The sequence below is a fragment of the Lemur catta genome, chromosome 2 (assembly GCF_020740605.2).
Source record: "Lemur catta isolate mLemCat1 chromosome 2, mLemCat1.pri, whole genome shotgun sequence".
Lineage (NCBI taxonomy): Eukaryota > Metazoa > Chordata > Mammalia > Primates > Lemuridae > Lemur > Lemur catta.
This window is the reverse complement of record NC_059129.1, coordinates 32,663,396-32,687,655: the sequence shown is the minus strand read 5'-3', so window position 1 is coordinate 32,687,655 and position 24,260 is coordinate 32,663,396. Positions and strand designations below refer to the sequence as shown.

General features: G+C 49.5%; 1 protein-coding gene across 1 annotated transcript in view; it reads right to left on the bottom strand.

The window, feature by feature from the left end:
- Nucleotides 1-6,716: 6,716 nt before the first annotated feature.
- Nucleotides 6,717-24,260, bottom strand: part of GALNT17 (polypeptide N-acetylgalactosaminyltransferase 17) — a 210,436-nt gene continuing 192,892 nt past the window's right edge. The window contains exons 9-10 of the mRNA XM_045542165.1: nt 8,767-8,934; nt 6,717-8,212 (exon numbers count right to left, since the gene is read on the bottom strand). Coding sequence (XP_045398121.1) covers nt 8,084-8,212; nt 8,767-8,934 — 297 coding nt within the window. The 3' untranslated portion in view covers nt 6,717-8,083. The remainder of the gene's footprint in view (nt 8,213-8,766; nt 8,935-24,260) is intronic.

Sequence of the window (24,260 nt, the reverse complement as noted above, 5' to 3'; positions counted from 1 at the left end):
AGCAATAAAAGCAAACAAAACACACAAAAAATCCAAAACAAAAACAAAAACCCTCCTTGTATTTGAGAGAAATACCTTCTGCAACATCCAGTCTCTGGTATTCAGCCTCCTCTCCCCTCTGGATAATTCTTTTAAAAAGTAGGTAACTTAGAACAAAACAACAAAATAGAACAACAACAAAATCTTCCCACTGCACTAAACAAAAGCACTGACGTTTTCCTCCCCGGAGACGGCAGGGCTTTTTCTTCCACCGAGCATCAGCACTCATGTTTATCCCACGGCAGTCAAGAGTGGGGCACTGTTGAACGTGACACCTCTGGGACATTGTCGAGTGTGCTGGGAGAGCCCAGGAGGGCACAGAGGGTGGCAGTGCACAGCCAAGCACAGGATTGGTGGGAATCAGGAGTTGCCGGCTCCTGCAGGTTTCCTCTGCTCTGTCACCTGCTTCCAGCCTAGCACTGTGCCCTCGGCTGGCTATGAACCTCATGAAACTTTCCAGAAAGAAAAACACGTTCTCTCCAGGGGCCAGCACAGCGATTCCACTCTCTAGAAGAATTGTGGAGAACGGGTGTGGTGGCCCATGCCTGTAATCCCAGCACTTTGAGAGGCTGAGGTGTGAGGATTGCTTGAGGACAGGAGTTCAAGATCATCCTGGGAAACATAGTGAGGACTTGTTTCTACAAAAAAAAAAATTTTTTTTTAAATTAGCTGTGAGTGACGGTGTGCACCTGTAGTACCAGCCACTTGAGAGGCTGAGGCAGGAGGATCCCTTGAGCCCAGGAGTTGGAAGCTGTAGTGAGCTATGATGATGCCACTGCACCCCAGCCTGGGCAACAGAGTAAGACCTTGTCTTTAAAAAGAAGAAAAGAAAAAATAAAAAAAGAATTGTGGAAACAGCTCTAGACAAATTCATACTAGGTTAGTAGCTTCTGGGGGCAAAGGGAATCTGGGTTATAAAACAGTGGTACTATCAGTGCAGTTTTGGTGTACACCAAAGCCAGAACTTTCCTCTGGTTCCCACATGGACCCCAGGTGGGGGACACTCTTCAAAGAACATCTAAGAAGTGAGTGTAAATAGCAGCATGGGAGGATCCATGTCCAGGGCGTCTCTGAGGCACTGAGAAGCCTTTCTCAGCTTTTGCTGAGACTTTTCATCGTCTATGCCTTGTTCACAAGGTCAAATGTGCAAGCCTACTTTAACTCAGGACTCACAAACTCTGCATTACAGAGGTGACAGCTTGTATTGATGCAGAAAATCTAGAGGTGTGAACTTTGGCATTGGAAATTTGGTTTGATGCCTTAGGCTAAGACTGGAGGTTTCATTCTTCGTGTGTTTTCAAGGTCTGGGGAATAATGTAAAAATTGAGCAGCCTGCACGTGGTCTTTTGGTATCTGCATGGCCGAGTGTAAGCGCCTTGCCTGACAGCTACCCGGTGGCTGTGCCAGGGGGCTCTGCAGGACTGTCGGCACCCAGAGTTCATGCTGATGTCTGCTGCCCACTGCAGCGATCCCGCCAGAAGCTTCACGTTTCCTGCCTTTTGAAGCTGCAGGGCGATGAGAGCCCAGGCTCCCAGGACTGAGCGAGAGGATATCATGTCAGTTACCAATGACCCATGTACTTAGGGAAAAGATTAGTGCTACTGATATTGACAAAGTTCACCAAGAACCCCTAAAGCTTGCTCTGACCCATGCTTTCCAGTGTTCTGCCCAGCGAACTTTTACTCTACATTGAAAATTATAAAGAAAAAAAAATCCTGCGATTTTAAGTCATGAGGCTTTGTTCTTCTTCACATAAGATAACGAGCTTGGGAAAGACCAAAAGATGAGCAGTAGGAAGAAAAACAAGAGTTGAGAACATTCACTCCGTGGGAGTAATTTTTTCTCCTGAGGATAAGAGCTGTGGGCACCACGGCCTTATCAAACGCCGCAGCAAGATGAAAGGCCGTGTGATGGAAGCGATTCAAGCTGCGATTCTCAGCTGGGGCTTTGCAGACATCTGGCTCCTCTGACTTTTGCAAGCACAAGATGGCTGGGAGATTTTCAGATTTTGTGTCTTCATTTTGATAATTATCTAAAAATTAATATAAGCGTACTCTGTATTATCTCGATAACCAGGTGAGCACTGAATGCGATTTTAGGACATGTGTTTATGTTTGTGTCCCAACAGCACTGGCTCTGAATAGTTCTACAGGAATCCTCGCAGGGAAAAGAGAGGAGAGTGGAGATTTTCATATAAACGTGTTTGTCTCTTAGGAAAGTTACTAGAAAATCAATTCCCAGAGAGCAGGGTTTCTATCTGCTTTGTTCACTACTTTCTCCTTAGCCACGTCCTAGACAGATGTCAGTGCTCAATAAATACTCACTTAAGGAACAAATGGTGAGTCAGTATTTCACAATACGTGGAGTCAGAAAAGTAGAGAGAGAATCCAGCTACCACGAGGCGCAGAAGAGCCGATGTGGCAGTTGGAGCCACACTCGCATCTGCAGCAGCAGCAGTGTGGTTTCAGCAAGAGCACTGCCACCAAGTCCAACGAACGCTGTTACGTTCAATTTTATTTACTTTGTAGATTCGCACATACTTACTTGTAAATTTCTTTCTATTTTATAGTTGCAATAGACCAATGAGCAAAAGCTATTTATGTTTACACATATTTGGGAAACACTGTGATAAAAATACATTAGGTCAGCCCTGAGTGTGAGAATTTTTTTTCTCTAGAAGGATTCCACCTGTTACTTAAGAGACACTAGATAAAAATCTGCAACACTGTATCCCCCGTACTGTGGGACACGGCCCATGGCTTCCCTAGCTGGGAAAGTTAACCACGTCCCCAGGAGGCCGGAGTGAATTCCACCCAGTGACCGAGTTGCTGCCTATGGAATAGAGGCTGTTTTCCTCTCAGCTGCAGCCGGCAGAGTTCAAGTTTAAAGGGGGTCCAGTGCCTTCGAGATACACTGCAGGTTTTAGCGGGTGCTTAATCTTGCCAGGCAGCAGGAGACTTCGTCTCGCCTTCAGCGCTCCGGAGGGCTGGACGTCGGGGAAAGGGTACTGAGAGTCAGACTCCGCTCGGCTCCCCGTCAGAAAGAGTTATCCTGCCCCGGAACGACTGTCTCCAGGGTCCCCAAGTGGAGACTGAGTGATTACCTGGACAGGTGGGTGGACATCCACCAGTAGACTGCGTCCTATGAGATTTTCATCCTGGAGGAAGATGAACACCGCCCCCCCCCCCCCCCCCCGGCAACCATTTATTAAGCATGATAATATTAACTGGCTAGGCCTGGCAGACCTCTGTGTTCTGGAACCATCCACAGCATCAATGATCGCTGTCTGGCTTTCTTTGCTCCTCTCCTTGGCTCTGAGAGCTTGGGCGATCCGTGTGGGGCACCCGTATCAACGCAGCTGATGGACTCAAGCTGGGAGCCACATGGGCAAGAGCCATCCGTGAGCCGGGGCCTCTCGGGGGGAAAGGCTGGAATCAGCTAACACGCTGGGACCCCCACTCACCTAACATGCCGGGACCCCCACTCACATAACACGCCGGGACCCCCACTCACGTAACACGCCGGGACCCCCACTCACATAACACGCCGGGACCCCCACTCACGTAACATGCCGGGACCCCCACTCACATAACACGCCGGGACCCCCACTCACGTAACACGCTGGGAGCCCCACTCACGTAACATGCAGGGACCCCCACTCACGTAACATGCAGGGAGCCCCATTCACATAACATGCCGGGAGCCCCACTCACGTAACACGCAGGGACCCCCACTCACGTAACACACAGGGACCCCCACTCACATAACACGCTGGGAGCCCCACTCACGTAACACGCAGGGACCCCCACTCACGTAACATGCAGGGAGCCCCATTCACATAACATGCCGGGAGCCCCACTCACGTAACACGCAGGGACCCCCACTCACGTAACACGCAGGGACCCCCACTCACGTAACATGCCGGGACCCCCACTCATGTAATACGCAGGGACCCCCACTCATGTAACATGCAGGGACCCCCACTCACGTAACACGCAGGGACCCCCACTCACGTAACATGCCGGGACCCCCACTCATGTAATACGCAGGGACCCCCACTCATGTAACATGCAGGGACCCCCACTCACGTAACACGCAGGGACCCCCACTCACGTAACACGCAGGGACCCCCACTCACGTAACATGCAGGGACCCCCACTCATGTAACACGCAGGGACCCCCACTCACGCCGTAGGCAGAGGCCCCATCGCCTGGCTGCCCGAGTGCCCGGGCTGAGCCCAGATGTTGCACCTGTCTTCTCTCAAGTCAGAGCTTCCGAGGGCACAGTCCCCGCGTTCACCTGTTCACCACGCGCCTCGCACTTGCTCAGGGTATTTTGGCTCCATCTCCTCCCTCCCTGTCTTCTGTCTTTTTCCAGGAAGTTATAAAAAGCAAACCACAGGTGAGGTATCCAGATGTATTTGTTGAACGGAACTGAAATGCACCCCTGGAGTTCGGGGTGCACGGCTGATCCCCACACTCGGGTCTAAGGAAACTTGCCTGGGAAGTGAGAGCGGAGAGGCCCAGGCACTCAGAGATCAGTGACCGGGGCAGGTGAGGAGCTGCTCGTCTGTCGCTCACCTGCTGGTTGGGGTCCAATCAGAGCGCAAGGCTGGTACCTGGCAGTCAGGAGGTCTGGGCACCTCAGTGCAGCCCCCTGCCCTGTCCCCAGACTGCACGGGTGCCCAGTTCCCTGTAGGGGCTCCAGGCCACTCTGGAGCCCACTCCCAGCTGGCTGTCGGGGGCCCTTCCCAGAGCAGCATGCCAGGTGCAGAGGAATGAGGAGAAATAGCACACGAAGCAGGGACAGCTCGCTCCCTGCAGCCCTGGGACAGTGGCCTCCTCTGCCATGGCCTCACTTTGTGAAACTGGGATGTTTTTCAAGCATGGTAGAAAAAATATCAGATAGGAAAAAAAAATGGTTTCAGAACCCCACCCCAAAAGGCTTGGAGTGGGTTACGACAGTGGCTTCTGGGCCCCATGGTGCTGTCTCTGTCTTTTCTATTTCTTGTCCTGCTCTAGCCTCCGGCACACGTCAAACTCTAAAGAAAACACTCGAGAAATAACGAAAGATTCAAAGACATCTGCTGTGACGGCTTGGACATTTATCAGGAATACCATCTGTGATCGTTCTTTTTGCCATGGAAATTGAGGGGAAGAATTAGAGAAATGAGAATAAATGGTCATAGCCAGGGCAGTGCAGGGGCTTGGGGGAGGGGAGGGGCTGGCGGTGCAGGAGGGAGACAGGACCAGAGCCCAGCCCCGTCTGCCGCACCTGCTGTGTGGCAGAGGTGACAGTGAGGGGTGGTCAATGGATCTGTCACTCCTTGAGCTGTAGGTGGTGCCAACTGCCAACATATGGTGAAGGAATGTGCGATTTCTCTCGAGCTGAATGCTTGGAGCTTGCTGGCAGAGATCTGGGGGTCTCCAGAACTTCCAAATTCTCCCAAAGGACTTGGGACCAAACCCCCACCCCCCGCCCCAGGGTCCTGCTTCTCTTTTCTCTCCCTGCCTCTCTCTGGCTTTGTCAGTCCCTCTTCTCCACCTCGGCCCCTGGCCATTCCCAAAGCCGCCAGGCCCAGGCAGGACCCAGTGGGGTAAAGCGGGTGCTGACCGGGATGCTGCCTCACGCTGTGGCCAGTGTCCTCGGGTGTCCCGAGCTTTTGGGGGGAGGCTGCTGACACTGCTGCTGATGAGAACGGGCAGCCCGGGCCCCTGGACCCTGGTGCCAGGGCTGGAGCCGAGTCTCAGAGCAACCACAGGCCTCCTGGAGCCCCCAAGCCAGTACCCCGCCACCACCCCATGAACAAGCCAACCCAGCCACTCTGCCGTGGTGTGGTGTGGCCCTAAGAAAGGTGTGGCTCATCTCTCCCAAGTGCTGGGACACCTGCTGATGTCCACGTGGCAGGGCTGCCGCCTCGGGAGCGCAGACCAGCCCCACGTGCAGCATCTCAGCCTCTCCCCGGCCACCTGTCTCCATCTCGCCCCTGTCAGCCCCGCCAGGGAACTCGGGGTCTCTAGCTCTTTTTGCTGTCACCCTGAGAGTCTGGGATTTAAGGTTCGCCATTCATCATTACCAAATAGCAACATTTTCCATCAACGTGCTCTTGGATCCCGACCCTTACAGAACCCAAAGAAAAGTGGCAACTGATGCGGGGAGGCGTGTGTGACACCAGGCGGGTGGGTCTCCCCGGCTTCCTTGCAGGAAAGAGAAATGGGACAGTCAGAGCCGAGGGTGCTCCGGCCCACCCCACTCTGCCCATTCCCCTGGCAGAGGCCTGGCATCTTTTGGAATTTCCCTTTTCCCTGAGCATCCAAGGGGCACATGCCCCACCATGGGCTCCCGGGGTTTGAGCTGTGAAAATTGCTGGAAGGCAGCAGGAGGGGCGGCCAAGCCAGGTCACCCCGCAGCTCTCCTCCTCCTTGCAGCTTCCCGCACCCACCTGACCCTCCTGCCCCAGGGTCCACAAGAGGATTAGGAAGTGAGTGTCAGATGTCAAGTTCAGTCTGGCTTTGCGGGGAGGCTGTGCCAGGGCAGTCTGGCTTTGTCTCAGCCGTGAGGGCTTTTTGCCTTTAATGACATCAAACCCTCCAAACCAAAGAAGCCCCCGCCACGTCCCCCTCACTCCCTGTCCACCTCTGGGGAACCAAGAAGCAAACGAGGCTGCTTTGGGAAGTGCTAACGTGTATTTATTTCACAAGGTGGGAGACGGGGCGAGGGATGATCACCAGCAAGATGCCACCAAATGAGACACTGTGAATCCCGCACTGAGCAACGGGGCAACTACAGGGTTTGCTCTGGGCAGGGGCTGGCCAGGGACAGCACAGGGGAGAGCTGGGAACCGGCAGAAGGGACAGGCTTCCCTCAGGGGCACCTCCGGGCCGGTGACGTGGGGCCCTCACCCCACACACTGCCCCGCAGCCCCGTCCCCATCCAGGTGAGCAGTTATGCAGTAAGCCGGAGGCCGCCCAGCTCGGTCAGCCTCGGCACACTCTCAGATGCACACGCCAGACGCACACAGCACACAGCACACACACTCGTGTGCATGCACACACGTCCATATATTAACTCTGATTTATAAGTGCACCCTAACCAGAGGGCAATCGCAAAAAGCTATTACTCTTAAGAGAGGAAACGACTGCCCTCTCCCCTGCCAGCCAGCAGAGCGTGGGGTGGAACGAGGTGGGCACAAGGCCTCTGCGAGCTCCCTGGCGCCCTCGACTGTGCTGGCGTCAGCCCTGGAATCCTGGACGGAGGCCCTGGCTGCTCCCGGGGCAGCTCCGTTGCTCAGGCTCCCCGGCCTGGCTCCACCCTGGGGGCCCTCGCAGCCCAGACCAGCCTACGTGCTCAGACTGCTTCTGTCTCTGGCTCCCTCCAGACTCAGGCAGCAGAGCCAGCCCACGCGAGTTTATAGGGGCCCAATGCCCAGGTGTCCAGCAGGGGAAGCAGCAGCTCCTTCTGGAAATTTCCAGAGCTACAGTCTCCAAAGCTACCCTGGTGGGAAAGTTGAGGGTGGCAGCTGCCTCTGGGGTGAACAGACACCTGGGCAGAAGCAACCTCAGGGTCAACTGCGTCTCAGGGCCTCACTGCCTCCTCCAAGGAGGGGGGCTCTGCTGTGGCTGAAGCCCCCGCTGCGCCCACCGTGTTGGGGTAGAATTTAGAAGCTGCTCCTGCTGCAAAGGATGAGACGTGGGAGGGGACCCAGCCAGTGCCAGATCCTGCCACTGGGGTGGGGGATGACACAGCAGAGACGTGGACAGTCTCACTCCCCGGTGCCAGGTCCACACTGGGGCTGCAGGAGACACGGCTGGTGTCCCAGAGAAGGAGTGGGGGCTTTTCCAGGGTGTACAAGCCTTGTGGGCAGCTGGATGCCGAAGGGGACATGAGTCTCCATCTGGGGTCCCTGTGCTGTCCCAGAGAAGCCCTGGGAGGCCCAGCGAGCGCCTGTTGGCCCCTGCTGTCTCTCCACGTGTGGCTGGTCCAGAGGACGGACGGACCAGCTATGTCCTGGGGGCCGGGCCGTGGGGTGCCAGCCCCTTCCCCCTACTTGATGGAGTTCTTAATGGTCCACCTCTGTCCCGTGCAGCTGCGGAGGATGAGGTCGATGCCGGCCAGGCCGCGGTTCTCCACCTCCAGGCAGCGACCCGTGCCCTTGTTCATGATGGCTCCATTCTGGGAGGGGAGGTGGCAGTGGGAGGGGAGAGAAGGAGACAGAGACAGAGACACAGAGAGGCTTAACCACCGCATTTCCTGGCACCTGGCTTCTCTCAGGGAACCAATCCCACCGAAAGTCTCTGCACAGCGGGAGGGGTCACGGGGGCTTCCTCTGCAGACTCTAAGCTCAGAGCATAAATAAGCTTCACCGGGTTTGAGGGGCCGAACCAGGTGCATGGTTGGGGATGGGCTCTGGATTAGGAAATTCCCTGGACAGTCGAAGTCGGACTTTCTCAGCCCTTCTGGCTGTGGGGACTTAGCAGATTTCAAGGAAATCACCTTCCCTGCCCTGTCGGGGTTGCTCAGAGCCCAGCCAGCCAAGCGCTGATGCGGGAACTAGGAGGGCTGCTTTGCACAGACCCCCCACGGGTGCCCCTGAAAGTGCTTTGGGTCCAGGAGCCTGGCCCGGGGCGGGGAGGCCTGGGTTCTGGGCTGCCCGTTGCTGGGGCCCCCGCGGAAGCCTGCAGCGTGGGCACCGCTCTGGGCGCTGACCCTGTGGGTGGGGCACGCACCTGGATGAAGTTCCAGCGCTTGTACAGGCTGCTTTTGACCTTGTCACAGTCGAGGAGCTGCGGCAGCCGGCTCTTGGAGTTGTCCACCAGGCAGCGGGTGTCAGGGAGGAGCGTGGTGGTGCCCAGGGCGCCCAGGTGCAGGAAGCCTTCCTTGGTGTAGCGGGCAAGCTGCGGGGAGACCAGCGCGGCAGGGAGTAGGAAGGGAGGCAGGGGTGAGGCCGTGAGGGGAAGCGTGGCTCAGGTCTGCGGCCTCACCCGTGCATCTGTCACTACCAGTCTGGCCTACCGTGCCGGTCCTGTCACCCAGCCCAGACGCCCAACTCCCGGGGGAGCCCTGTTCTCGAAAGCCCTCAGGAGCCACTCTCAGTTTTCCTAAGTGTGTCCTCAGTGACTGGGGACTCTAGCCATCTGCTCAGCTAGTGTGGAAGTCGGAACAGGTGAAGAGAGCTGGGAGTTTGCTTTCTAAAGCTTGGCTCTGCCTCCTGCAGGCTGGGCCACCTTGAACAAGTCACTCAGCTTCTCGGGGTCTCCGTTTCCTCCTCGTTTGTAAACGGGGCTTGATTAAACCTACCCGCAAAGGGCCCAAAGAAGCGATTCACTGAAGGAGAAACAGGAATTAAACAGCATTCAACCTCACAGGTATGAAAACAAATAAAAGTCTAAAACAACAACAAGATACCATCTTTTTAAAGAGATTGTTTGCATTTCGGCAAGGTTAGCCTGGGACGGGCCCTCCCGCAGCTGGGTTGGAGGGAGAGTAAATGGCTACAACCTTTCAAAAGGGGGTTTTGAGTAGATACTTTGTGCTTTAAAAATGTTCATTGCCTTTGACTGAATAAATCCTCCTTTAGAAATCTACCCCAAGGAAATAATCAGAGTTATAAACGAAAGTTTATAGATAGGGTATTTATTGCAACATTATTTATAATGATGAAAAAGCAGAAGTCCCAAGTGGGTGACACAATGCTGGTACTTGCTTTGTGCTCCGCCTATGAGAACAAATGCTAGAAGACGGTGGTCGATTGCAAAATGACCATGTTCTTCACTTCTCTGCACACTCTTGACAACAGGACTTTGCTGCAATTTCCATATCCCTGTCCCTTGACTATCGGTTAGCCTCGCAGCTTGCTTTGGCTGACGGGATGGAGCGGAAGTGAGGATGTGTCTGCTCCTAGACTGGACCTCTGGCCTCGTATGCATCCACTCATCCCTTGGAACCCTGCTGTCCCCACGGCAGTGAGCACGGCTGGCCTGCCGGAGGACAAGAGACGTGTGGCCCAGACGATTGCCAGTCGGCCACCAGACAAATGGAGGAGGCCAAGCTGGAGCAGACAGCCCTCAGCCAACCTGCCAGCTGCTGATAGGAGATGCAGGAATGGATCCAGCCCAAGTCAGCCAAGCCTGGTCTAGATCACAGAACCGGCCCACTTACTTATAGGCTCGTGAGCAATAATAAATGCATACTGTTTTAAGCCACTAGGTTTTGGGGGTAGTTGTTATGCAGCAATCGCTAACTGATACAGAGATGGTGTTGCCTGGCAACCCTTCCCACCACAGGGCCAGTACTAGGCTAGTGGCCTCCCCTCCCCTACCTTCCTTCCTCTGGCTGCCCGTGTTGTTTAAGAATCATTATTCCAACATAAGAAAATGCTTTCACCTGTCTTCCATGCTCCTGAGAGGAAGGGACTGTTCCTAATTAATCACAGACCACGTGTTCAAAGAATATTTGAGGTTGAGCACATTATAGATGTGATTGTCATCATTTTGAACAGGCAGCCAGCTAAACTCCACAAGCACGTTTTGAAGTGTGCTGCGTATGCCTGGCCTGGGCACAGGCTTCCAGGGACATAAGGAGGGGTTGTGTCCCACCGAGACACTTCCAGTGCAGGCTGGTGAGGACAGTGTGAGAGGGAAACACAATTCTTCATTTTTGTTCTCACAGTCCTACATATGAGGTGGCTGGTGATTATTAATATACAGCCAGTGTCCAATAAACTAAAAAAGAATACTACTGGCTAGCTTGCATGGCAGGCATACTCTGCATCATTTCTAATCATTGTACATGGAATAAATAATGCAATTCTCACAACAACCCCGTGAGATAGGTTTGATTATTCTTCCTATTTTATTTATAGATGAGGAAACTGAGGCATGAAGACATCTGGTCACCTGGCTGGGTCCTGGCCTTTCTCCTTGGGTCCCTGGAGATCCAGTGGTTGTCTGCCCTGGCCTAACAGCTGAGCAACAAAGGGCTCCCCTCCTTGATTGCTGGGGGATCCCCGTTTCCTCCAGAAAGCCTGCACATTTCTGCCCGGGAATGAAGCAAGAAGGTAGCTCTGCTCAGGGACATGAGTGGCTCTTGTCTGCCGGATAAGATTCTCTGCAAAGGTTCTCATTTCTTGGTGAAAGCTGCTCAGAAACCCTTGGCTTTGATCCCCAAAGAAGAGCCTGTCTGCTCCCCTTCAACAAGTGACAGGGAGTTTATTAAGTGCCCTTGAAAGAGATGCGGTTAACGTGTGCTTTAAACCCAAATTAGTTCCAAATCAGAGTAATTGTTAGAGGCAAAAATGGTAAGAAAATCAGAAGCCCTCCCTCCCCTTCCCTGAACAATGTCTCCCTGAATATATTTAAATTCTCCAAATGCAAAGTGATGAATGACAGCAAGCTGCCTTTATGTTCAGGGGAAAGATATACACAGCTGCTTATTGAAATTATGAATCAATCTATTATCCAGCAGGCAAATGAGCAGCGCGAAGAACATTAATTAACTGAGCATATCTGTGACCCAGATGTTTAAAGAGCGAAGCTAAATGCCAGTGGAAGTTAGAGGTTCTCCTTTCTGAGGTCTGTTAGGGAGTGAAACGGTGAGACGGGGAGGCCAGCCCCAAGCCCTGCAGGCATCGGGGTGGGCAGGGCCAGTGGAGAGGATCCTGGGGGAGGGGTTCCTTTCTGGGGGGAGGCATCTTCTCACACCAGAAGTGCTGGGTCATGGGCACAGGCTCTGCTGGCCTGGCCCAGGGGCCAAACCTTGGCTTCATTGATGAGGAAGTCAGGAGACAGGGTCTGTGCCCTGCAGGGTGACGAGGCTAAACTTAGGCCAACAGGTCTCACATCCGCTTTTCCCCCGTGAGGCAGAAAGGCGATGAGCCCTGAGACCCGTTGTCAATAGAATCCCCACATTTTGACCCAGTCCCGGATCAGCAGCTGTCATGGTGTTGTCTACCTACGTGTCCCCAGCACTTGCCCCCACAGCTCTGCTTCCTGTCCTCTGCACGTTCAGCGAGCTTTCCTGCCTCCAAGACTTGCCCCAGCTGTCTCTCTGCCTGGAGATGCTATTTATTGGCCTTCCTCTAGAAGAGCAGTCCCCAAACTTTTTGGCACCAGGGACCATTTTAATGGAAGACAATTTTTCCACGGATCGGTGTGGGGAATGGTTTCCAGATGATTCAAGTACATTACATTTATTGTGCACTTTGTTTCTATTATGTAATGAAATAATTATACAATTCACACCATAGGTTGGGGACTCCCACCTAGATTGTTCTGACTTCAACTCTCCTAGGCCTCAGTGTGATTCTCTCTCTTCCACGATGTAGCCTTTAACTCCTCCAGCCCCTGGTCCTCTCCTCGCAGGTCTTTGGAGCAACTGGATTCACGCGCTCTAGTGTCTCTCTTCAAGGCCTGGTTGGGCTTCGTCCCTCATCTTGACTATTTTATTTATCCATTTACCAGTTGATGGATATTTAGATTGGTTCCACTTTTTGATTGTTACAAATAATGCTGCTGCAGACATTCATGTACAATTTTTGTGTGAACGTATGTTTTCTATTCTCTCAGGTACACACTTACGAGTAGAATTACTCATTGTTGGGTCATATGGTAACTCTATGTTTAACTTTTGGAGGAACTGCCACGTTGTTTTCCAAAGCAGCTGCACCATTTTACACTCCCACCAGTAATGAACCAGGGTTTTAACTTCTCCACATCCTGGCTGCCTCTTGCTATGGTCTACTTTTTTGATTCTGGCCATCCTAGTGAATGTGAGGTAGCCATTATGGTTTTGGTTTGCATTTTCCTAATGATTAATGATGTTGTACATCTTTTCATGTGTTTACTGGCCATTTTATATCCTCTGGAAAATATCCATTCAGATCTTTTGCCCATTTTTAAATATTGCATTATTTGGTTTTTTATTGTTGAGTTGTAAGAGTTCTTTATGTATTCTGAATATTAGACCTTTTTCAGACATATGATTTGCAAATATTTTCTCTCACTCTGGTGTTTTCTTTCCACTTTCTTGATATTGTCTGTTCAAATATAAAAATTTATAATTTGATGAAATAACAATGTATTTTTTCATTGGTTTCTCCTGATTTTGATGTCGTATCTAAGAAACCATTGCCAAGTCCTAGGTCATGAAGATTTATCCCTATGTTTCCTAAGAATTTTATAGTTTTATCTTTTATATTTAGGTCTTTGATCCCTTTTGAATTCTTTTCCCTATACAGTATAAGGTAGGCATCCAAATTCATTCTTTTTCATGTGGATATCTGGTTGTCCCAGCAGCATTTGTTGAAAAGACTGTTCTTTCCCTATTGAATTGTCTTGTCACCCTTGTAAAAAAAATCAATTGACTGTAAATGTGAGGGTTTGCTTCTGGACTTTGAATACTAGTCCTTTGATCTCTATGTCTGTCTTTACACTTGTACTATGCTGCCTTGATGATTATGGCTTTGTAGTAAGTCTTAGAACTGGGAAGTGTGTGAGTCTTCCAACTTTGTTCTTTTTCAATATTGTTCTGGCTATTCTGTGTCCCTTGCATTTCATATGTATTTTAGGATCAGCTTTTCCATTTCTGTAAGAAAGGCAGTTGGACTTTTGATAGGGATTGCATTGAATCTCTAGATCGATTTGGGGAGAATTGTCATCTTAAAAATATAAAGTCTTCTAATCCATGAACACAGGATATCTTTTTTACTTAGGTCTTTAATTTCTTTCAACAGTGTTTTGCAGTTTTCAGTTTTCAAGTTTTGCATTTATTTGGCTTAATTTATTCCTAAACATTTTATCCTTTTTGATGTTGTTGTAAATGGTATTTTTTTCTTAATTCTTTTTCCAGAATATTCACTGCTAGTGCAAGCAGTGTCCTTAAGACACTTCTATGACCACAGGTAGCCACCCTGGTACCACGTGGTCACTCTGAACTGTGGGCTCTGCAAGTCCCCCTGGCTCATGCTTTCATGGGGACAGGGCCAGGTGCCGACTGACCATGTCCATCACAGACCCACATCCCAACTGTGTTTGGGCCTCTGTCACCTTTTTATTCACCTCCTATGACTCTGTCAGCCAACACACCTCCAACCCCTGCCAGAGTCTATGTTTTTAAAAATGTGTCCTTCCTCCTCCATCTCTTATTCTGGTGTCCTGGACTCTCACTGCCCTCAGAAAATCCTACTTCCCATTTTGTTGAAAAGTTACATCCCCTACTCCTCAAAACCTGTCTCCCTTTAAGCTGCAGCACCTCCTTTAGTCTCTGACCCCTCCTCACTCTGCTGATACCTTAAGCCATTATCTGCTGTTTCATTTCTTCAATCAAGCTAGAAACATAACCAGATCTTTGTGTCCAGAAAATCCTCTCTAGCCATAGCTCTACTTACCTCCTAATTTTGCCCTTGAACTTCCTCTCTTATTCCTTAACGCCTTGCAGTCTGGCTTCACTACTTCATTGAAATTGCTCTCCTTAGGGTCACCAGGATCCACCATCAACTTCAATTGATTTTTCTTTGTCTTTCTGCTGTGCACCGAGTATGGGCCAGATGCTCTGCCAGGCACAGGTGATACAACCTCTCTCTCTATACTCACTCCCTTGGGGAGTTTGCCATTCTTAGGGCTTTCAATAGCATTTACATGCTAGTGTGGCTAACTGTGCCAAATTTCTGTCTCCAAAACAAACTCTTCTTTCAATTCCAAATCTGTATATCCGACTCCCTACTTGACATACCACTTGGATATCTAATAAGCATTTTAATTTATATGATCCAAACTGAGCTCATCCTTCTGTGTAACACACTCATCCAATGTCTGCTCCATCTGGGTAATGATAACCTTACCTTTCTAGTTGCTTAGGCCAAATATTTTGGCTTCTCCCTTTATTTGCCCCTTTCTCTGATCCACTGTATTCAATCCATTAGCAAACTATATCTAGATTTCACCTCCATTGCTACCTCCCTGTTCCAAGCCACCTTCATCTCTTGAATAGATTAGTGCAATTGCCTCCTAACTGGTCCCCCAGCTCCCATGCATGGCCTTTCTGTCTTTTATCAAAGTCATATCCAGAGTGATCGCTTTTAAAATATTGTATTATTTAAAATCATGTCACTTTGAATAGGAGTCAGGTCATGGCATTCCTCTTTTCAAAATCTTCTGAAGGCTTCCCATTTACTCGAAAGTCCAAAACTTTTACAATGGACTGCAAGACCCAGTGAAATTTAGTAATTTCTCTCTGAGCTCAACTCCCACCACTCTGCCCCTTGCTCCCTCTACTCCAGCCACAACAGCCTCCCTGTTGATCCAAGACAGGCCACGCCTGCTCATGCTCAGAGCCTTTGTACTGGCTGTTCCTCCTCTCTTGAATGAATGCTCTTCCCCCAGATCTCGGAATGGCTCAATCCCTCACCTCTTTCAAGTTTCTGCTTCAAGGTCATATTCTTGGTGAGGCTTTCTCTTGACCTCCACCATTTATTCCCTATCTCTTTTCTTGCTTTATTTCTCTCCTAGTATCTATTGTCTTCTAATAGAATAGTTTCCTTACTCATATAGTTTGTTGTTTGCCTCCTTCTGCAGGAGTATGAGTGGCATGAAGGCAGGAGTTTGTTAGTCTTTTTTGTTCACTGGTCTATCCCTAGTTCTTAGAAGAATGTCAGACACATAGGAGGTGCTTGATAAATATTTGTTGATGTCACGAGTGAATGCCATAGTACCTGCCTTCAAGGTGCTCACAGCTTACTCAGGGAGGCAGGCAAGTGAAAAAGCAATGATGACAAAGTATGAAGTATTGCTATGATGTACACTAAGTGTGTTCGTACAGTCTGCATAGGATGGGCCCCAACCCAGAAGACGGGAGGTCAGGGATGGCTTCCCAGAGGAGGGGGTGTTGAAGCCAAGCTCATGGAGGCAGCCGACTAAGCAAGTAAGAGAACATCAGACCAGACCAGGCAAAGGGAGCAGCAAGTTCAAAGGCCTGGAGACCAGAGGAAATACGGGGTTTGGGAGGATCCAAGCGTAGCTTTTACCACGATGGAGTGCAGAGGTGGGGGGCAGGCGAGACTCCGCCAGATGAGCACGGCAAGCTCGACTTTATCATGAGTTGCCATCTGAACTTTTGGCTGACCACACTGGCTGCGGAGCCGAGCGTGAAGTACAGTGAGGCACGATGACGACAGTGCAGGAGAGAGGAAGAGAGATCTGAGAGGTGCACACAAGTTAGGAATTATTCTACCTTCCCGGAGAATGGAGTCTTTTATCATCATACTACACACTTCACCTTCAGTAACGCATTTTGTTTTAAAGGCTACTTTGTTTGATATTAATGAAGTTAGCCCAGCTTTCTGCCATTTAGAATTTGCCTGCCATACCCATTTCTGTCCTTTCCCTTCCAATGATGCCCTCTCCTTAGGTTTTAGATGTGTCCCTTGAAAACAGAATACAGCCGGATTTTCAAAAATTCAAGGTGACGATCTTTTAACTGTGGAGTTCAGTCCATTTGATTTTATTGTGATTAATGATATATTTGGACTGATTTCTAATATCTTTCTTTGTGCTTTCTGCTTGTCCAACCTTCTCTGTTTCCTTTTTCTCCTTTACTTGCCTTTGTCTGGATTGGTTGTGTTTTGGTTTATTTGCTGTAATGTTATCATATTTCATTGTTCCACTCTACAGACAGATTCAGAAATTACACTCCATTTCTATTATTTTATTGTTTACTCTTGATATTTAACCATTGACAACTTAGAAAAATCTAATTTTGTTCAATATCTTAACATCCGCTTCTCTCCAATAAAATTGAAGCACATTAGGATACACCGAATGTGATCACCTCCTTTAATTGTTCCATATTTTGGCTCTATCTCCCTCTCTCCCCAAAGTAGACGTCATTTTCATTATGTTGTGCAGGAAACGTTTGCTTAGATTTACTTAGATGTTTATACATTTCTTTGTTTGTAATTCGTTCTTGCCTCAAGACATTCTTCCCGAGTCATTTTCCTTCTTCCTGAAGTACATTCTTTAGAAGTTCCTTTGGTGACTACCACAGCAAACTCTCTCAGATTTTGTTTATCTGAAGATGTCTTGGGGTAATTTGTTATGCAGCAAAAGCTCATTGATATAACCATTTCCTTGTGAGCCTAGATAGGTTTTAAAGTAATGCTTGCTGCAGTTTATCTAGAACCTGGCTCTATGGTAGTGGGGCCGTCACAGTGTCTAATCTGCTGTACTGCGGAAGCTGTCCCACTCCCTTCTATCTTCGTGCTCATGCACATTACGGCCAAGCCACTGTCTATGGAATTTATCACTCTGTGCGATGCTCACTGCTGCCAAGGTCATCCCGCTACCGGAAGGAGAAGGTGAGTTGACACCTGCGTGCTCCATGGAGGAGCCAACGGGTAATGCCTCCTCCCCTGAGTTTATGGCTCCCTGGAACACGTAGCCTCTCACTCCTCCTGTGTGGCCAACAGGCGATCCGCTCCCTATGACACACCCAGAGTTCTGGTCTCTCCCCCAGACTGGACTCCCAAGCTTGAATCACCTTTGTACTCTTCCTCTTTCTCATCTTCCTCATCCTCAAATGTACAAGTCTTGATCCTGCCTCCGTATGTTTCCTCCTAAAAGTGACTATTCTGAGACCTGAACTGCCACGTGGCTTTTGTCACTGGTCCTGCTGCTCCAAGCTCTCCCAGTTCTCATCTGCCCTCCCCAGTCCTGCATGTTCAAATCAGGTCATTCTTGCCTCCACTTTCCATTGCTTCCCTGGCCCACCAATTTAAGGATAAACTCTTTACCATGATCTTCCACTATATGGCCCAGCTTACCCTTTCAGGGTTTCCTCTTGTTTCTTGGCATAGTCTGACAGATGACCTGGGGTTTCCCAAAAGCAGCCAACAGTGCAGCCTGCCTTCCCTGTCCAGGGGACACCCCACCTACCCCACCCCATCTCCACGGGCACCATATTAGCCCTGACCATGCGTGATTCTTTCCACTTACATAATTGTGTATTTTAGGAATGTATCTTTCTTTGCTATAGGTTTTTGTTATTGTTGTTGTTTGGGGGACAGAAGCATCCTACCAATTGTTACACAGCATGAGGACTAAGAAAAGGATCGGGCAAAAAGCAAATGCTCTATAAATGTCTTTCGAATTGAATGGGACTATTCTAGGTTTGGCTGCCGGCCCCAAGAAGAGAAATGAATGTCGTTATCCACACCCTAATGCATTAGGAAAAAAACCCTCTGAACTCAAATACAATTAATTCTTATTTAGGGGAAGAAAGAATTTTCTATTTGAGATGATCTAAGAGACACACACAACTATTAACCCAAATTTAACAGCCTTGAAGGAAAAAACAAAATATGCAAGTTATAGCCAGACAAACAAAAACCAGACAAATAATTATGGAATGACTCTGGAACACAGCAAAATCCATCAGATTATTGATAAAAATACGGCTTGCAATTGCTTTCCTGTTAAAGGTCTTTCTCATCATTTTAAAGTCAGGCAGTCACTGTAGAAAAGTATAGCTAAATAAAGAAATGCAGTTTTCCCAGCTTCTACTAGGAGACAGAGAGATATTTCCATTGATTCAAACCTGCATGGAAGTAAATTCATTTGTTTATTGCTTGGTTGAAGCCCACAGGAATGGTTTCTCGTGACTGCATGCACATGTGCATATTCCTAAAGTCAACAGACTTTCTCCTCCATTGTCCTGGCGTGTGGGAAGCGGGCCGGGCAGGGAGCAGGCAGGGAGCAGGCAGGCCAGCAGTGGGCAGGAGCCCTCCAGGCTGGCCCGAAGTGAAGCCCCAGCCCCAGCAGTGCAGGATACAGGCCTGGGAAGACGCTCTGTCTCCACTGGCCTTCTGACGTATATACAGAAACCTGCCTTTGGAGAACCCCAAAGCCAGATCCCAAACTGAATATAGAAAAAGACAGTGCCTCACAGTGGACAAGTGGTGGCTGCCTGAGACTTGGGAGCAAAGGGACATGAGGAATCGCTGGGGACGTGGGGATGGAAACGTTCTATATCTTGATTAAGGAGGCTGCCTCACAGGTGCGCACAACTGTCAAAACTCATCAAAATGTACACTTTACATGGATGCAGTTAATTGTACTTACCTTATGCTTCCATAAAGTTGATTAAAAATGTATCTGGGAGCTCAGAAGGCAGGCCGTGGAGTCTGGTCCCTGCAGGCAGGGCCAGCTCCTGGAGGCTGGGACGGTCCCCAGGGCCTCCATCCCCAGCCCGCTCCCTTCTACCACATGACCCAGCATGCCGGGCACCAGCGGGGTGTTTCCAGAGAATACATTTTCTACTGGGATGAAGGGGAGACAATCTTGTGCCACGAAATGTTGGGCTGATTTTCCTTCAGAGACAGTTCCAGGAGTGGATGGATCTGGGGCAGTGACAGTGTGGTGGGGTCGGAGGTGGCAGGGCCTGGCCCACGTGGCCTTGTGGACAGACCTGGGGGCCTCCTGGTGTGGGGAGCAGAGGAGGAGAGCTGGAGAGCTGATGGGTGAGCAGACAGGATAGCCCACCCGACTTCCCAAGGATCAGGAGGAAATTCCTAACCGTGCCCGCAAAGCTCACCCTGACTGCTACATTGGTTAAGGGAGCAGAGACTATTTCTCAGTAAGGCAGATCACTGATAACATGCATTTCTTTCCTGCCTCTGCATGTGAGATGGGACGGTAGGACTGTACCCCGCACAGGGTGGAAGCCCCGGCAGACACCTGCTCCCTTCTCAGTTGGATCTGAGTGAAGTCTGTACCTCCGCCCACCGGCTCCCCGTCTTCACCAGCCGGTGAGACCTGCATCCCTGCCCTGCACTGTCGCCAGGACAGCGTAATGGTCAAGGGCGTGGACTCTGAAGCCTACTTAACAAATTCAAGCTCTGTCACTTAATCATTTTATGACCCTGGGCCGGTTGCTTTAGTCCTGTGGGACTCTGCTTCCTTGTCTTTAAAAAATGGTCATAATTATAAGATTGGCTCATAGGGTAGGTATGGAGATTTAATCAATTAATGAGAAGGGTATGTGTATACTTGTTACTATTATTTTCCCTGACCTCATCCACCATTGGATCACCGGGGTCTTGTTCCTGTTTTACCAAGAACTGCTTTTCTTCCCTGTAAATTCCAACATGGCCCCAGGTGCCCCGTATTTCCCGGCCCGAGTCCTTGTCCCGCACTTGGCACTCAGCGCTAGGGGCTTCCTGCTGCCTCCCAGAGCCATTTGTCCAGGGTGGACGCCCAAGTGCTTCAACAGTCCTGTTGGCCAGCTGAGCACCCCTAGGCGGCTCCCCTGTCATCAGGGTCTCTCGGGCTGGGTCTGTGGGCTGCTCGGGTTGGACCTGCCGCCTGCTCTGCCCCTGCCAGCCTCCTCCCTTCCCCCACTTTGACTCCATGGTTTGGTTCAGACCCTACGTTCCCTTGCATGGAAAGACTGGGCCTCGGATTAGACTCTTAGAATCACAGCTCTGCACCCCCAGAGCCACTCCTGTGGTCCGCTCATGCCCCCGGGCCTTGGCTCTCTGGGCCTCTCATCCTGGGCTCCCTGCCTCTTCGCACCTTTTGCAGGTGAGGGTGGAGGAAGCTCCGTCTGCTCTCTGCCCTGCCCTGTTTGCCAACTAACCCGTGGCAAACCACGTACTAGAAGCCAGCCTGGACCAGCCTGGACCATGCTGGACTTTGGAGCCTGCTTCCTCAATGGAGGAGTTAGAGGTGGCCTTGGTGATGACGTTCCCGTGTGAGAGTGTGCGTGTGGACGCTCCGAGATGTTACCAACCCTTGAGATTCGGGTCCCGGTCCCCAACATCACGGAGCATCTACTACACTCCAGGCCTTGCTCAGGGGCTGCCCACTCTGTCATGTTACATTTAACCAATGACAACTGCCCTGCAAAAGCTGGTGCACGTCCCTTTTTTCCCTTCCACTGAAGAGACTATAATTTTTCCCTCGAGATTCTATTATAGAAGACGAAACTCCCACGGGCACAGTGGCATCTCCATCCTTGTCTTGTGGACGTCTCCAATCAGACAATCAGATGGGCTCCTCTCACGCTGACTGGGTTCCTCTCTCCCACCTGAGCCCATGAGCATATCCCGGAGTTTGTGGCAGGCTGTGTCCCCCCCCCCCCCGGCTCACCCCCTGGCCACAACACAGCATCAGGGACCCTTCCCAGCCTGCAGCTGATACGCCACTGGTGCGCCCTTCACTGACAGTCAGCATTTCAGACCACCCGCCTTGTGCCACGCCCTCCTCTACCAGAAAGGCTGTTTCCCGGGAATATGGGGCCTTCAGCATTGTAAGCCCTGCTAAGGGGGCTAGGAATTGTAGTTCTCAGAAGGGTACACCGGGGTGGACTGGTCAGTCCGTTTCTGAGCTCATAAATTTCTGTAGGAAAAAAAAAACAACCTGAATTTCTGCTCCAATATTCCATAATTACACCCAGGGGAAATATAGCGCTTGGTACAGTTTTGTTCAAATTAAGATGACAGAACATCGACTTTCTGAGCATTAATCCTCACTGTTGGCTAGATTTTCTGCTGATGTTTTAGACATGTAAGGAGCTCCTTTGGGTTTAGTCTTTCTCTGCTCGTCACCCTGCCTGCAAAGGTGCTCTCAAGTTACAAAGCCCCCCTGCCCCACCTGTCTCCTCGCCTCTTGCACAGGTGAGCTTCCTGAGGAATGTCCTCTCCACCCTGTCTCCCTGCCTCCCCTGCACCCACTGCCACCTGGCTTCATCGCCACACTCCATGGAAAGTGCTCTCTGCCGAGGTTTCTCTGTCCTGCGGGGAACACACAGTGTGGCCTTTAGCTTGCTGGGCCACTGGATAGCAGGATTGGACTCTACCATTCCTCAGTGGCTGTCACCAGCCTTTCTGGGGTCAGTGGCTCTGGCTCTGTTGCTACCAAATGTGGAGTCACGTGAGGGTCTGCCCTAGAACCACTGTTCTTTTCTCTCTTAGCACATACCCTGGAGCGCCATCCCCACTGCAGGGTACCTGTCCTTGGTACCAGGGGGACAGATGTTCGGCCGCCTGCAGGACATCACTGTTGGAATTCCCAAAGTCTCCCCTCCCCAAACCCACGATTCCTCCCAAAACCCATGTCCCCAGTTTCAGCAAATGGCACCACTATCTACCCATCCAGCGAGGGACTTGAGTGTCACTTTTGTCTTTCACAGCCCTTCCCCCTGACCTCTCTACTATCCCCTTCCACCAATGTGACCTCCTAAGCAGGTTTTTATAACTTTTAATGTTGAAATAGTTTTCAACTTACCAAAAAGTTGCAAAAATGGCACAGAGAGTCCCTGTATTTTCTTCCCCCAGCTTATCCTAAAGCTAACGTCTTTATGAATATACAACCACAGTACAAATGATCAACGCCAGGAAATTAATGTTGGTTTGGTCCTGTGGGCATACCCCAGGTTTCCAACTATGTCCTTTTTCCCTCCCAGGTTCCCACCCAGCAATGCACGTGGCATTTTGTTGTCCTGTCTCCTTAGTCTCCTTCTGTCCGGGACAGCTCCTCAGCCCTTCCCTGTTTGTAAGGGCTTTGACACTTTCGAGGATTACTGGACAGTTATTTTGTAGAGTGTCCCTCCAGTTGGGCTTTTCTGGTCTTTCCTCGTGATTAGACTGAGGTAGTTATCATTTCTAGCAGGAAAACCATGAAGGTGTTGTGCCCTTCTCAGTGCATCCTGCCGGGGGGAGGAGGGGGACATTTGTCACTGGTGGTGACTGTCTCCATCGTGTGGTCAAGGTGATGTCTGCTGGGTTTCTCAAACATAAAGTTACTATTTTCCCTTTACAAAGGGAGGTACTTCAAAACTGTGCAAATATCTTGTTTTTTAATCATATTTTCACCCACTAATTTTACAATCCATTGATAGTTCTGGACTGCAGCAATTATTACTGTGATGACTGCCCAATGTTGATTTTTTATTTCCCACATCCCTTCTAGATTTATTAACTGGACTTCTGCCAAAAGGAAGAGCTATTTCCCCCCGCCCATTTATTTAAATCAGTAGGGACTCACAGATTTTTTTTTTTTTATTATATGGGTGATGATCCAATGTTATCATTATTTATTTTGTTGCTCAAATAGTTCCAGATTTGGCCATTAGGAGTGCCTTCAGGGTGGCTCCTCTGTTCTTTTGACAAGCCTCTATCATTTTTATTTTATTTTATTTTTTTGAGAACTCCCTTTTATTCTGGCACTGTGAGATTTTTTTCCAGGCTCAACTTATATTTTCCCTGCCCCATCCCTGGAATCGGCAAAAATTTAAGCACTAGATGCATCCACTACTGCTGGAGTGGCACTGACTCTAGGCCCTTGCAGGACAAGGAAACATATGTGTGTATAGCAGTGTACACATTCATTTTATTTCTAATGTATATAATATATAGTGTATACATAGTACACTATACTTGTATATAATGTGCATGCGCACACACACACACACACACACCACAGTTGACCCCTGAACCCCTGAACAACACGGGTTTGAACTGCTCAGGTCCACTCATATGTGGATTTTCTTCCAAGCCCTACCACCCATCCCTGAGACAACAAGACTAACCAACCCTTCCTCTTCCTCCTCCTCTTCAGCCTCCTCAATCCAAGATGATGAGGATGAAGACCTTGGTGATGATCCATTTCCACTGAATGAATGGTGAATATATTTTCTTATGATTTTCTTAATAACATTTTCTTTTCTCTAGCTTGCTTTATTGTAAGAATACAGTATATAGTAAATATAACATACAAAATATATGTTAATCAACTGTTTCTGTTTTATGTTACTGATAAGGTGATCAACGGTAGGCTATTAGTTAAGTTTTGGGGGAGTCAAAAGTTATACTTGGATTTTCAACTGCACAATGTGGGGGAGACATTGCCCAAGTCCCATGAACAACTATCTAATACAGGATATACTTAGATATATATCTATGCACATCTAAGTATATACTATAATAAGTACATACTTATATATACATAAACTATATACGTACACTAAAAGTAAGTGTACATGTATATCTAAGTATATATGTATATATCTATATCATCTATGTATATACACTATATACATAATAAGTATTTACTTATATCTACAAACACTGTATAGGTACACTAAAAGTAAGTGTATATATCTATATACACCTATGTACCCAATATAAGTGTATACTTATATATACACACACTACATATGTACACTAAGAGTA